Below are 14,717 nucleotides of genomic sequence, written 5' to 3'. Positions count from 1 at the left end.
TGCCCCCGGTGCCCTGTCCCCGCCGCGCCTCACCGCCGCATCCCCGCTCTCCTCAGCTACCGCCGCCACGCCGGCCCCCGGGTCGGCCGGCTCGGGACTGCGGGCACGTCGCCTCCCGGCGGCGCTCGGGGAGAAGAAGGAGTAGAGGGTCTTCTGGCCGATCATCCCGGAGCCGAGGAGAGCGGACGCGCGCTGCCCGGGGAACCCGCGGTATGCGCCAGCTGCGGCGGTCCGAAATTGGCGCCAAATGGCCCGCGCATGCTCCGTCCGGGGGGTGGGCGGGGGGCCAGGGGCGGTGGGGGGCGGCGGGGGTCCTAGTGCGCATGTGCCAGAGGAGCTGCAGGGGACGCCCCTGGGACCAGGTGGGGCTGGAAGCCTCAGGTGGTAGGCGGGGTCCTTGGGTGCGTTAGCTCCTGTGTTTACTCTTTCATTCATTGTACTCAGCCATCACACCCCTGCCTTGGGGCCTGTCCCTCCATCTCTACCGCGGGTGAAAAGGAGAAAAAAGTACCTGCCCCGAGGGGTTGTTGTGGAAGGGAAATTAGCATTAAAACAGCCATTTGTTTTGCTCTCATCCAGTTTCACAACCTATTTTACTGGCAGTAAACTAGCGCCAAGTGCGGTCCTGCGTTTTGCCTAACCCGTAAGGTCTGAGGGAGACTTTAACTGAGGTCTTGAAGATTAAACTCCTAAGTCTGCATCCTCTTCAAGGCACCCCCGCAACCCCGGTACACCTGCCATCCTTCTTGTTCCCGCGTTCCCTCCCCACATCCAAACCGACAGTGGGTCCTCTTGGTTCTATCTGCAAAATAAATCCCAGATTCAACTGCTGCTCTTCATCACCTGGCTACAATCCCTGGCTGCTCTCCTCTTTCTTAGGAAAGTGATCCTTTTGAAATGTAAATTACATCATGGTAATCCCCAGGTAAAAATCCTCCCTGCAGTTTCCAAATTTTAGAATAAACCCCAGCTTCTTACCCTGCTGGCAGAGCTGTCTCCCTCTAACCCAAGCCCTTACTACTGTGAGGTGACTGACATAGCCAGCTTGTCCCTTGTGTGGCCTGTACTCTCTTGCATGCACTGTCCCCCTACCTGGTAAGCTTTGGGTCTCAACTCCGGTCCCTTCCTCTGAAAGGCCTTCTCCTGCCCACCCCCCCCCCCCCATTCTAGCTGGTCACGCAATAGCTTCTGTACTATCTAAAATTATCTTATGCATTCTTTGCTTGTTTGTCTCCATCTCCAAAATTGAACCCTGCTGAGGGCAGATGAGGTGGGAAACAAAGGCAGAAGGAAACAGATAAAATTAAATGTCCTTAGAACCTGCAGCCCGCTGACAAATACTTGAGGCAGGCAGAGTATAATGTTCCTCCCGGAAGCTCCAAACGGTCTTTGTTAATGCCTTCCTTGCTAGAGGGAAAAGCAACCTTAGTTTGACAATGGCAAGGCCTCGGGTATTCTGTGAGTCCTCTTTAGCATATGAAAATCCTTTTGGAACTTCCCTTATCTTTACTTCCCAAAGGCTATCTATTGTATAATTTCATTCATAAGAAATTCTGGAAAAGGGGTGCCTGGGTGGCTCAGTAGGTTGTGTCTGCCTTCTGCTGGGGTCGTGATCCTGGGGTCCTGGGATCGAGCTCCACATCGGGCTCCTTGCTCAGCGGAAAGCCTGCTTCTCCCTCTGCTGCTCCCCCTGCTTGAGCTCTCTCTCTCTGAAATAAAATCTTTAAAAAAAATTCTGGAAAAGACGGAACTATAGGGACAGGAAACTGCTCAGTGGTGGCCAGGGGCTCGGGGGTTAGCATCGGGCGAGGGCGAGTTTCTAACTAAAAGGCTTGGGGGAATTTTGTGGGGTGACAGAACCATTCTTGATCATGATCATGGTGGTGGTCACACAACTGTGTACTTCTGTCAAAATCTGCACAACCGTGCACTAAGAAGATTCAAAACAAAGGCCCCGAATCCCACGGAGCTTTCATTGCACTGGGGGAGACAGAGAGTCAACAAAAATGAGGAGCAGTAACAGAATCTGACATTTGTTTGGAGCACGAAAGCATTCCTGGCCCGTCCTGTCATCTAATCCTCACAGTGCTCTCGCCGCGGAGGTTTTATAGCCCCCACTGTGCAGGGGAAGCTATTCAAGCCCAGGGACGGTAAGCGACCTGCAAGAACCACACAGCCCGACGGGTGGAGACGAATACAGAAGCCATGGGGTCGTGCTCCCACCGGGTGGCCCACCTCCCCAGGGAGTAAGTGGCTAGGCGGAAAACCTGCAGTGCCTGCAGCGCGCCCAGGAGGCCAACAGGTGGCGCCAGGGAGCCGCTCACCGCACTGTTCCGCCGAGGTGCCTACATTTCCCAGCGGGCCCCCCGAAATCCACCCGGAAGTGACGCTGCGGCCCCCGTGTTGGCTCTTTCCCGCCAGCCCCGCCTCCGGTGTTTGCCGGGCTCGGGGCGGCGCGGCCGCTGTCTGCGGTGTCAGAGAGAGCCCCCGCCCCCTGTTCGGTGTCACAATCCTTATTTTCTATCGGAGTTCGGCGTGCGTGTGACCACGTGTAACTGTTTTGGGATCAGATTCTGAATCCTAGCCATTCGAGGATCACTATACTTACCCAAGGGCATACTGGCGTGGGAGGGCCGGTCAGTAGTGGGGGCGGGGGGGGGAAAGGAGACCGGGAATCTGCTTCTCTGGGTGACTTTGGGCAAACCCCTTCCCTTGTCCAGGCGTGCCAGGGTGGGCTTTCTTGAAAAGGTCAGGTGCTTGGTGGGTAGAATGCAGGCAGTTGGGGTTTTGCAAGCCAGCCAGCTGACTGTGATACATAGCCAGGTGTGGGGGACCCAGGACATCCTGAGCGACCCTCTCAACTTCAACATCCTCTACTTCCTTTCTAGGATATGGTGTTAAAAGTGGGAACTTGAAAACACTGAGGAGAAGTTCTGTGGGCCCCCTTGGCCACCAAGCCAAGTTTTGCATCTGGGACAGAGCCTGGGCAATCTCTCTCTCTGCCCTGCAGCTGGCTCCCAGGCCTGTGCTTTAGGGAGACAGAATGGACAGGTTCCTGGTGAAGGGGGCTTTAGGGGCCCTTTTGGGAAAGAGGGAGCGAGAGGTGAGTGGAGAAGGCCCAGCAGGGCTAAGAGGAGACGAGGAGAGCAGCAGGAAGAGGCCCAGGGCAGAAACCCCAGGGAATGCAGGCCCCCTGGCCGGCCCCAGCTGGCGGCACATCCGAGCCGAGGGCCTGAGCTGTGATTACACAGTCCTGTTTGGCAAAGCCGAAGCGGACAAGATTTTCCAGGAGCTGGAGCAAGGAGTGGAGTATTTTACAGGTAAGCCGAGGACTTCGGGGTGTGTGTTGAAGACTTGTTTGACAAAACTAGTGCTCTGTGTTTGGGGAAATCTGAACCAGTGACTTCATTAACTGATTCAACACATACTCTCTGGGCATCTGTGGGCCGAGCACCATGTTGGGCGCCTGGGATAGAAACTGGAGAAAAGTTTGCCTGCCCACCAGGAGCTGACAGACTTGGGAATGATTTGCCATCTGGCTGCTGATTAGAATCAGCTGGGAAAGGTAAAAAACAAAAGGGATGCTGGGTTCTACCCGAGACCAGCTGAATCGGAGTAGCTGGGGGGGTTGTGGTGCAGCCTGGGCGAGACCAGCTGAATCGGAGTAGCTGGGGGCGGGGGGGAGGTGCAGCCTGGGCAGCAGTGTTTTTAGAAAGCCTCCAGATGACTCTAAAGTGCAGCTGGTCTAGTAGGAGAGACAGCAAATAACCAGGTAATTCCCCCACAGAGGGGGTTCTGAGCATCACCCCGGGGAGGGGGGGGCCTTTGTCGCTTCCGAGAACTGGGATCGCTGGAGCCCTCCCCCACAGTGTAGCGGCTGTTTCCAGGGCCTGCTGATGCTGTTGGTCCGGGAGCACACGCTGAGAACGGCTGCAAGGTGGCAGCGCACGTGGAGGCAGAGAGAAGCCCACGGGAGACCCCAGCCCACAGCCTTAACTGCGTTGGCTTCATCTCTCTTGGGGGCCCCACACCCTTAGTCCCCATGGTTGGCAGAATCACCCTAGCGTGTAGCCTGACTTCAGCTTGCTTGCATTTCAGCCTCTTATTATGCTTCTACTGGAGTTAAGGCTTAAAATTAAAGCATAGTGTTAAAAAAAAAAAAGAAAATTGGACAAGAGCGTGTTTCTCTAAGTGTAGGACAAGAACCACTGTTCTTACGTGAACATTTTGGGCAAGCCACAGTGATTTCTGTCCCTGGTCAGGAAGTGAAATGTTACTCCTGTTTCAGTTTCCTTTCGATCCTGAATCCTCAGGGAGCAAGCGTGTGGGCTACTCGCCTGCCTGCTCTTCTGAGCTGCCGTGTTTTATCTGCGCAGGTGCGCTGGCCAGGATCCAGGTGTTCGGGAAGTGGCACAGTGTGCCCAGGAAGCAAGCGACCTATGGCAACGCGGGGCTGACCTACACGTTCTCGGGCCTCACTCTGTCTCCAAAGCCCTGGATCCCAGTTCTAGAGCACGTCCGGGATCGTGTTTCTATGGTGACAGGAGAGACCTTCAACTTTGTGCTTGTCAACAGGTGACACTCTACCTGGTTTTTTCCTTTTCCTTTTTAGGCTACTGGACTGAATTGTATAAATCTGCTTCTTCCGAAGGCGGGAGTTTAGGATTCCATCATTTTTTTTTTAAATTTAAATTCAATTAGCTAACATAGAGTAAGTACATCCTTAGTTGCAGATGTAGGGTTCAGTGATTCATCAGTTGCATATCACACCCAGTGCTCATCACATCATGTGCCCCCCTTAATGCCCATCACCCGGTTACCCCATCCCCCCACCCAGCCCCCCTCCAGCCCTCAGTTTGTTCCCTAAAGATAAGATCCACCATATTTTATTCATTTGTACAACAGATCCCTTAGTGCAGCAGGGATGTGGCCAGGAGAGCATCAGCAGTTGGTCCTCGTGGAGGCCACGCCACAGCGGAAGTGAGAGGTGATTCTCTCATGAACAAACCGTTGAACAAGATCATTTCAGACGCTGATAAGTGTCTTAAAGAAAATTAAACAGGCTGATATTGCTAAGAATGGCCAGGAAGAAGGGGTCTGAGTTGAGAGCAGGGTTTTGCACCAGCAACACTCTGACATTTTGGGCCAGATACTTCTGTTGTCGGGGCTGCCCTGTGCTTTGCAGGATGTGAGCAGCTTCCCTGGCTTCCACCCCCTGGATGCCGGGAGCATCCCCTCCCCAGTCACAGCCACCAGAATGTCTCCAGACACTGCTGAGCGTCCCTTGGGGGGACAGAACTGCCCTGCTTACCAACCCTGAGTTTAGGGGAAGGTGGTTAGCGGAGGGCTCCCTGAGGTGCTGAGACTACATGGAATGAGGGAGCAAGCCACACACATCCTGAGGAAGAGCAGAGGGGGCTTGGAGTGTGTAAGGAGCGGAAATCCCACTGATAACTGCTGGAGCAGCAAATGAGGGGAGGAAGAGAGGGCTATTATGAGCTCAGAGACGGGCAGGGGCCAAACTGGCAAGGAGTCAGGGTTTTTTATTCTAAGTAGGGGAGAAACCATTTGAAGGTTTACATACATGAACTGGGAAAACCCCAAGACGAGTTTTTGGCTGCTTTTGGTGAGTTACATTTTAAAGCACATGATCAAACAGGACAAGATCGAGTGGAAGTGCTTCAGGCTTGGCTCATCTGTGGACCCAGATGAGGCCCTCCAGCCCCCACAGACCCACAGCAGGGGCTGCTCCTGGCACCTGTCACGCTGGGGGAAAATGAGGATTCTGCCCTGTTGGCGGGTCCCAGGAGAGGGCTGTTTTGTAAACTGGGCTTGTGTTCTCACTGCAGGTATAAAGACGGCTGTGACCACATTGGTGAGCACCGAGATGATGAACGAGAACTGGCTCCCGGGAGCCCCATAGCTTCTGTCTCCTTTGGGGCCTGCAGAGACTTCTTCTTCCGGCATAAGGACTCTCGGGGGAAAAAGCCCACCCGGAAGGTGGAGGTGGTGAGGCTGCAGCTGGCCCACGGAAGTTTGCTTATGATGAACCACCCGACCAACACTCACTGGTACCACAGTCTCCCCGTACGGAAGAAGATTCTAGCCCCACGGGTCAATTTGACATTTCGCAAAATTCTGCCCACTAAAAAGTAAAAACTGTGTTGGTGGTTTGTACTTCTCTTTTCTCCTTCCCTCTCTACTCCAAGAGGGAGCTGGCTTCTCTTTTCCCAACAGGGAACATAGGAAAGGCTGCATCCAAGCATGGGGCTTATTACCTAACAATGCAGAATTCAGAAAGAGGATGGTTGTATCAAGTTGGTCAATTATGAAAGAATACCAGTTGGGTTTTTTTTCCTAACAAAAAGATTCTTTTATTACTATAATACACAGCAGATACAAAAGGTACCTTTAGCAAATACATAAATCAGAAGTTATTATGGCATAAACTACTAGTTTAACTTAGGTTTTTGCCCAGAGAAGCCGCTCTGTAAATAACTTAAAGCTAGAAAGATGAGGTGGCTGCTACTTAATGCCTAATAATTTACAAAATGAGGAAGTCAGCTTTAAGTCCGGGTCAGAGACCGTGCATGGCCACCCCGGCCTCTGACCCGCCATCGGCTTACAGCTGAATGTTCCGGGCCCGGCATCTCTTTAACAGCAGATTTCAAAGGGGAAACGGCGGCAGAAGAGCAGTTACTGAAAGCTACAGTTTTGCAGCACGGTGTAAGGGTCACATCATCGGGTGTTTGTCCCCGGGACTCAGGAACAGCTGTACTTGAGGCAACATGAAAGCCAGGGCCTGCAACGGAACCGGGAAGGAAGCTTCACGCTGCTCCTCTCTCCCGGACGTCCGGGGCCCGGAGAACCTTCCACAGTACGTTCAGTCGGTCGAGAGTTGTGAGTCCTCGGGGTGCGTGCTGGGCCCGGCGGGACGGCGATCACCCGGGCCCCTTGTGCTCTTTGCGGACACCCAGGCCTGGTCTAGCAGCGTCTGCCAGCCCACCCCCACCAGGGGAAGCCCGGTTCTCAGCCTCAGCCTCACCTCGGGTGACCTTTTAAAAAGTTCAAATTCCAAATCTTTAAAGAGTCCGTTTGAATTTTTTTTAATAAAAAACCTACCTAGCTAGAACATAGATACCACTGTGTCCTCAAACTTCCTGTGGTGCTGGGCTGCGTCCATGAGCCTTCTCCCAAGAGGGAAGAAAATGCTCAGTACAGTCTTTGTACAATAAATGTAGAGTATGGACCTATAACAAAATGACAGTACTAGATGATCAGCTGTAAGGATACGTTTTTTACAAATTGAAAACTTTCTTCTTTTTTGTGGAAAGGGCTGGGGTTTGGATGCTCGCTGAGCCTAAGCCTACCCTTGCCAAACGAGGAAGTCCGACTGTGGCCCTGCGGTCAGTGCCCTTCCAGAGCCCAGCTCCTGAATCTCACACAGCCCCCAGCTGCACCTGTAAACCTCGGGAGCGCTGCAGGGGCGACAGAGTTAGAAATAACCGTCCACGGGGGGGTGGGGATGTCGTGTAAAAACTGGCTTTGTCCAGAGCAGAGGAGGTGCAGTGGTTGGCACGGATGCTGCCCCGTGCCCACTGTTCACGCAGGTGGATGACAGACCATCGTCACGTCTCCCGTCCAGTGTGCTGACAGTAAGAGCAAGCGGGAAGCAGCTCACAGCTGACGGAGCAGCGAAGAATCCCCCCCACCCCGGGGGGGGGGGCAGATTTGGCAGGTGCACTTTGATGACAGAAAGAATCCAAAGATTAGAAAAGACCCACAAAAAGAGAAGGCGGGTGTTCTTCAGGCGTCTTTTAGGCGTCCTGTTGCTCTCCGCGGAGAAACTTGGAAGGAGCAGAGCTTTTCTCAAAAGTTGTTCAGAGGACTCTTAGACAATGTGTATTTTCCAGAATGGATGTGCTACAAAAGCAATCGAAAGTGAAAGGCACTTTTTCTTCTAAATTGTTGCCTTTAATAATTTCACCAATATTTTGGGCCTGCTTATTAAAAATAAAAGATCTATGCTGAAACTGATTGGAGGATTAGACAAAGTTACCTCCCCTCTGAGAACACCTAACATAGCCGAATATAAAAAAGGTGGCTTCCAGAACCGGATTTCTTTTAATTACCTGTATCAGGTGAGTAAAAAGACGTTCTAGACAGAATGAATGGTCGGAGCACAGTGAGGACACCACCCAGCGCATGCTCCCAGAGCTGTTCAGGGGGCCAGATTTGGTTTGAACTGGGGGCCAGCGGCTCCTGCACGGAGCCTGCTCTGAGAACACACCAGAAGGCTGAGGACTCTAGCGGGGCCACCTGCGCACGCACACACAGCCACATCTTGCCTGGTTCCCGGCCCACGTGGACAGTGCCATCGGCTCTCAGGCAGGGCCGTCATTCTTCGGACCTGTACTCCCGGCCCTGGGGCTGCATCTTGGAAAGAACACGCTCATAAAACAGCAGGTAGGCGCTGGAGGACAGGACCTCCTGCAGGCTGGCCTTGCGGACCGTGTCGTCGGAGATCCACAGCCACTGGTTGCTGGTTGAAAGGGGGTTCTTGGCCGACGGCGGGGACCGTCGGTAAGTCACGAAGTGTCCCGAGTGCATGTCTCCGTGGTGGACCACAACTGCCATCAGCCGGAAGAGGTACGTGGAGGAGCTGAATGGGAGGAACACATGCAAGCCGTTTACAGATACAAAAAAGAAGGGTCATGGGCAAAACCGAAAAGTGAAAGAATCCTAGCTGTTCAGTGATGGGGGACTGATAGAGGGTACCTCCATACAAGTGAACACTACACGACCCTTAAAATGCAGACTGATGCATTCCCACATATATACACAGAACACATATATTTAAATTTTATGTACTTCTAGAATTCTTATTTTTAAAGTGCTTTCCAGTTGGGACAAAAATAAACAGGAATGTGTAATAGTGAAATTACACCTGAAGATGAAAGAAAAATGTCTGCATTGTCATCCGTTTCTGTGCAAAGCTAATTCTGGAAACCAAGAGAACCAGCAGCTATGAGAAATGAAGACTGTGCTTCTCCGGGGCGGCTCACCTGTAGTCAGGAACCACCGGGAGCGGGAAGGGCATCGGGCCTGGCAGGGGCGGCAATAAAGATGGGGAGCAGGCTCCATTCATAAAAATGTGTGTTTTCGGGCCCCCGGGCTGATCCAGAACTGCAAGAGAAAAAGGCCCAAGGCAATTACCGCAACAGTGGCTGTAGGAGAACACACCATGCCCTCCGTTACCTTGAGTTTAACTCCCCAACAATGCTGCAAAGAGAAAAACAAGTTCATTTTGTGTTGGGTTGATTCCTACCTTTTTGTCCTTTTTTTCCAGATTTTATTTATTTATTTGAGAGAGAGAGAGAGAGGGAACAGGGGAGAGGGAGAAGCAGGCTCCCCGCTGAGCAGGGAGCCCAACATGGGGCTCGATCCCAGGACCCCGGGATCATGACCTGAGCTGAAGGCAGAAGCTTAACCCAGGCGCCCCTACCTTTTTGTCCTTGACTTTCTTAATCCCGAGTAAGAAAAGTGGGTCTAACTCCTGGTCTGCTGCTCACTCTGACAGCTTTGTGAATCTTGAAGCCCCCGTCCCTGTTTGCTAAAGATGCGCCAGAGTTAAGCTGCAGCTAATTTACTGGCATTTCAACCTAAACCAATGTTTCTCAACCCTGTCACTACTGACACGTGGGCTGGGTTAACTCTTGGTTGTGGGGCTGTCCTGGGCCGTAGGAGGTTTCACAGCATCCCTGGCCTCTACCCACCTGATGCCAGTAACACCCGTCTCCTTGGTTGTGACAGCCAAAAATGCCACCAGCCACTGCCCCATGTCTCCTGGGGGACAAAACTCCCTGATGAGAACCACAGACCTCAACATTCTCTATTCTTTAATTGCCAGCTTCTAAAGAATACCAACATGTAACCGTGTTGATAAATGTTGATGGGTGTAGATAAAATAACGAAGGAGATCGTGACCTCTCTTGCCCTTTCAAGTGCCCTGTGCGGGGCCCTGTGAGTACCCAGCAGGCCCCTGTGGGCCGTACAGGAGCCACAGCGAGCATGCTGCGACATGCGGCCGGGGGAGCAGGGATCCAGGCTGAGGCGGTCCAAAGACTGAGCCCTCTTCCCACCACAGCTGCTCTGACGTTCGTCTACTGACCTGCTGAAAAAAGGCAAAATACAGTCTCCCTGTGAATGGTGTCCTGCCAGGCCACGCAACCGTAGAGGCGAGAAAGAATAAAAGCAGCAAGGGACGCTAAGTCAGGAGAATCCGGGGTGCGGGGAAGCCAGGCCTCCGGCTTGACTGGGAGCAGGTGCGGACAGGGAGTCTAGGCTCAGAGCCCTCAGAGTCGGTGGGTTTTCCTGGTCTATGTAATTCTAAAGAACTCAAGGAGTTAGAAAAGATAGCTTTTAAAAACTGCCCAACGCTGCCTTCTGGTGCCCATCCTCCCAGTGGACTGATGTTTGCTCCGTGACCAGTCATTTCACCTCCTGGGGCCTCGATTTTCCCCTCAGCCAAGACTGGGGGCAGTAAGAGCTACCTGCTCCCGGGGCGCCCGACTCGGTAATTAGTCTCAAGTGAGGAGAGCAGTGGAGCTAGATCAGTAAGGAACTCAGTAACGAAGACATGATCTTTAGCCAGAACTTTTCCTCCCCACATCTTTATAAATGACATGACCCTACGGGGCGGGGTGGGGGAAGAAATTCTTTGGAATGCTAGGGGCCAATTACCATTCTGTCAGCAATCTTAAGTTTTTCTTCCCATATTTTTTCAACTGTGATACCGTTTTTAAAACCATACACCTCGTTACTATGTAAGTTTAACCTCTTTTAAGGAATCTTCCCTCCCGTACCCCCAATCCTGCTATTCTCAAGAACTTAAGCAACCACTGGACTAGCTCCCCTCGTGGCATAAGGGCCCCAGAAGGTGGTGACACCAAATTCCTTTTCCCTGTGCTGTAAGTTCCGTGTGTTAGCCCCTCGGGCACACACCTGATCTGGGGGCGGCCGGCCCGTCCTGCAGGTCCAGGGTGGGCCCGGCGGTCTCACTGGGCTTGGGGCTGTGCTGACCAGGTCTGTGCCCGAGGAGGTGATACTTATAGATGTCCATCATCAGGAACTCGTTGAACTGCACGTGCTCATGCCGCTTCAGGGGTGTGCCGTGGCTGGACCAGCTCAGCCGCTGCAGGTGGATGCACAGACACTGAGGGAGCTGCAGGGACGGGACAGAAACCGGATGTGGCTGAGTGTCGGGGGCGGGACACAGGGGTCCCCGAGGGCAAAGCCGACAAGGCGTGTGGGGTGGGCTCACCTTGCCTAGTTTCAGCTGTTTAACAAAGGTGGTCCTCTGGTGTTCCACCTTCTCCCCATTCAACGTCCCTCTGGCTTCGATCTGAAGTAAGGGAAAGATCACTCTGCAGAATTTCTTGAAGTGTAACATCTGGGGAGGGCCACAGCCAGGTTGGTGTTACACCTGTATTCAGCTGGCACCTGACTTTGACCTGCGAAAGGAGCTCAGCTGCCCAGTTAATTGTGAGTCATTCTCACTGTTTTAATCGTTAAGTAACAGTGACAGTGGGGACAAGAGAAATGACAGTGTGATGCAGGAACTCTGCTGTGGTGCATCATCTATTTTGTTCTGTGTCCTCAGAAATTCTGCCCACGGTTCCTCTTCAGAGGATGACACACGAACGCTCAGGGGAGTCAGGCAGGTGAGTGTCGGTCGGGGGGCAGGGGGGAGGGAGGTCCTGTCTCAAAGCACAGCACTCAGGGTTTTTCTTTAACTATTCTGCAGATGAAGTGAACTCATCTGGGGAAGAGCTACCAATTTCCTAGTCAGGTTACGTGGCTGTGGCCGAAAACCCCCCTGGGTATAGTCAGAGGAGCTCAGGCGAGCGGTGAGCGGTGGTGTGAGAGGTGCTGCATCGGGACACACAGGCCCGCTGGGGGGTGACACCGGGCATTAGAGGCTTACCTGCGTACAGTTGTCACATACGACGTCCCGCACAGATTCGGATGAGATAAAGTGGTGAAGGCAGTGGTCCAGGGTCAGTGGATGCCCCTTTAGCACCAGAAAACAAAATTCATGATTACAATTCAATTACAGTGAAACTATTAACAGAAGGCAATGTGATCCCAGAGCTTTATTTTTGCTTATATGGGCAATAAAGCTTCACAGATGCAACTGGACGTTCCCTGAGCAAACGTGGAGCTCAAAGCATCCTAGACTTGCTGTTATGGGTGGATTCAAGGCTATGAGGACGTACGTAACACTGCAGAAACTTATGGACTCCCACACTGTTTTAGAGATCTTTGAATTTGAGGTTAATACATGTGTGTGTTGAAAAAAGCTGAAATTCCTGCAGCCAGAGAAAAACCATCCACTTTCTTCTGCTGCCAGATCAGGCCATGGTACCACACATTACAACCAAGACAGGTTCAGCCAACCATGTGTCTGAGTAATGCATAGTACCTTGGCTACACAACATGTCTCAAAGCCCGTTCTGATTTGAATGTCTCCAAAACAGACCCCAAAAAAAACCATCACTCGGTACATACCCACGTGGCAGCTGGAATACTCAGTGAAAGGCTGTCGAAGGTATCAAATCGAACAGGACTCTGAAACAAACATTGCAGAAAATCCAGAAAGGACATAGGTTCAAGTCAGAGCTTTAGAGATGGGAAGACACATGCCTATGAAACAGTGTAATATTTAGATGCCCAACACTGACATATTGAAACACGGTGTACCTACCTAGAAGCAAATTCTATTACAAACAACCCTGTCAACGTCAGAGGTACAGTGATACTGAAGGACAGCTTATAAGGTAACTGTAAGAGAACACACCTGACCCAGCAATGTAGGAATTTTATCTTCAGGAAATAACCATGGACAAAACTATGAGGATGTTCATCCCGGCATTATTTATAACAGCAAAATGTGAATAGTTGAAATTTCTAGGGAATGATTAAATAAATTACGTCATGTCCACAGAACAGCATGCTCTGTTCAAAATAGCACAGTAGAGGAATGTGTGAGTGTATGGAAAGATGTGCCTGTTCTGTTATTAACTGCAAAAAAACCCAGATGATAAAATAGGGTAAGAGTTGCTGCTTTTGGTGATGGCAGAGGAGCTTGGCTAGACTAGCTCTCCTTGAGATAATGCATATAAATTCTGGACCAAAACAAAACACAACCGTTTGGATGACTGGAGAGCTACTGTCAACTCTTGGGAAATAGGAACTCCGCGGTGAGATTTGCATTGTGTAACTTTTCGCTTGAGGGAACTCCCGGGTCTCTGCAGTTCAGTGTCAGGTGGCAAAAAGCTGCAGTCTCACAGGATGGAGGTATCAGAAGACAGAGTTCAGGGCTGGTGCAGAGGCTCGGGGAAATCCCAAAAAGAGGGGAGCCACCAAGAGCATGAGCCCCCAAATCAATGTATAAACCCTGCCCAATTCCAAGGCACGCACATGCGTGTGTGCGCACCCACACAAACACACCCACACAGGGAAACTCCAGGAGCCTGGCAAAAAAGCAGAAGCTAGAAGCTGAGAAAACTGCAGATTTTGCTGCCTGACGTGGGGAAGACAGTTTGGCTTTGAGCTCAGCCAAGTTAACTGCACATCAGAACAGAATTCATTATTTTTCAGAGAAACATAACAGAATCCAAAGTCTCTACTACAATGTTAAATATGCAATAAAAAATTACTAGACATACAGCACAAAGAGGAAAATGTGACCCATGGTGAAGGATCCTACGGATGACCTGGATACTGAAATTAGCACAAGGACCTTAAAAAGAATTATGGCAAATAAGCTCAAGGACACAAAGGAAGACAGTTATTTAGTCCTAGTGGGGGACAAATGGAGAGTCTCAGCAGATAAATGGAAACTATAAAGAACCAAATGGATATTATACAACTAAGAACAATAACTAAAATGAGAAGTTCGCTGGGGGGCACCTGGGTGGCTCAGCTGGTTAAGCCTCTGCCTTCGGCTCAGGTCATGATCCCAGAGTCCTGGGATCAAGTCCCGCATCGGGCTCCCTGCTCAGCAGGGAGTCTGCTTCTCCTTCTTTCTCTGCCCCTCCCTCCTCCAGTACTGGCACTCTCTCTCTAATAAATCAATAAAATCTTAAAAAAAAAAAAAAGGAAAGAAAGAAAAGTTCACTGGACAAGCAAAGCGAAGATGGAGAAGAGTCCATGAACTTGAAGATAAGTCCATAGATATGATCCAGTTTGAAGAACGTGGAGGAAAGAGGTTGAAGAAAAATGAACCAAGCCTCAGTGAGCTGTGGAACAATATCAAGCAGACCAACACGTAGAGAATGGGGCATAAAATTTTTTGGAAAAATAATGGCCAAAAAAAATGTGCAAATTTGGTGAAAAACATAAATGTACAGATTTATGAAATTCAGCAAATTCCAAGCAAAGACAAAGAAAAGGACACCTAGGCACAGGGTGCACAGACAGCTGAAACTCAAAAGTAGCGAGAAGATCTTATAAGCTGGCAGAGGAAGAAAAGTGACACTCTACGGACAGGGGGGCGCCGGGAACGATGCCGGCTGTGTCTCAGAAAAGGTGGAGGCCAGAAACCAACAGAGCAACACCTTTACAGTGAGGAACTGAAAGTAACCGAGGCAGGCGTGCGGGCGCCCCCTCCACGGTGGGGGGTGGGGTGCGGCTGGGAGAAAGAATGACCCTGA

The 14,717-nt window shown here is 51.3% G+C and overlaps 2 protein-coding genes across 6 annotated transcripts in view; one reads left to right on the top strand and one right to left on the bottom strand.

Moving 5' to 3' along the window:
- Positions 1–2,428: 2,428 nt before the first annotated feature.
- Positions 2,429–6,355, top strand: ALKBH2 (alkB homolog 2, alpha-ketoglutarate dependent dioxygenase). Of its 4 annotated transcripts, none has more exons than XM_032398003.1 (4): positions 2,429–2,535; positions 2,889–3,320; positions 4,377–4,575; positions 5,850–6,355. In XM_032398003.1, exons 2-4 carry the CDS (start codon positions 3,044–3,046, stop codon positions 6,154–6,156), a joined length of 783 nt encoding a protein of 260 aa, XP_032253894.1. In that variant the 5' UTR covers positions 2,429–2,535; positions 2,889–3,043; the 3' UTR covers positions 6,157–6,355. The 4 variants fall into 4 exon arrangements, with proteins under 4 accessions (XP_032253894.1, XP_032253893.1, XP_032253892.1 ...); XM_032398002.1 differs by having other exon boundaries at positions 2,429–2,551; XM_032398001.1 differs by having other exon boundaries at positions 2,429–2,636.
- Positions 6,356–8,003: 1,648 nt separating this feature from the next.
- USP30 (ubiquitin specific peptidase 30) overlaps positions 8,004–14,717 on the bottom strand; it is a 26,339-nt gene continuing 19,625 nt past the window's right edge. For both annotated transcript variants that reach the window (XM_032397998.1, XM_032397999.1), the window contains exons 8-13: positions 12,571–12,630; positions 11,987–12,073; positions 11,324–11,404; positions 11,005–11,224; positions 9,066–9,186; positions 8,004–8,662 (exon numbers count right to left, since the gene is read on the bottom strand). In XM_032397998.1, coding sequence (XP_032253889.1) covers positions 8,398–8,662; positions 9,066–9,186; positions 11,005–11,224; positions 11,324–11,404; positions 11,987–12,073; positions 12,571–12,630 — 834 coding nt within the window. In that variant the 3' untranslated portion in view covers positions 8,004–8,397. The remainder of the gene's footprint in view (positions 8,663–9,065; positions 9,187–11,004; positions 11,225–11,323; positions 11,405–11,986; positions 12,074–12,570; positions 12,631–14,717) is intronic.

Source organism: Phoca vitulina, unplaced genomic scaffold, assembly GCF_004348235.1.
Source record: "Phoca vitulina isolate PV1807 unplaced genomic scaffold, GSC_HSeal_1.0 scaffold108, whole genome shotgun sequence".
NCBI classification, from domain to species: Eukaryota; Metazoa; Chordata; class Mammalia; order Carnivora; family Phocidae; genus Phoca; species Phoca vitulina.
This window is presented reverse-complemented; position numbering and strand designations above follow the sequence as displayed.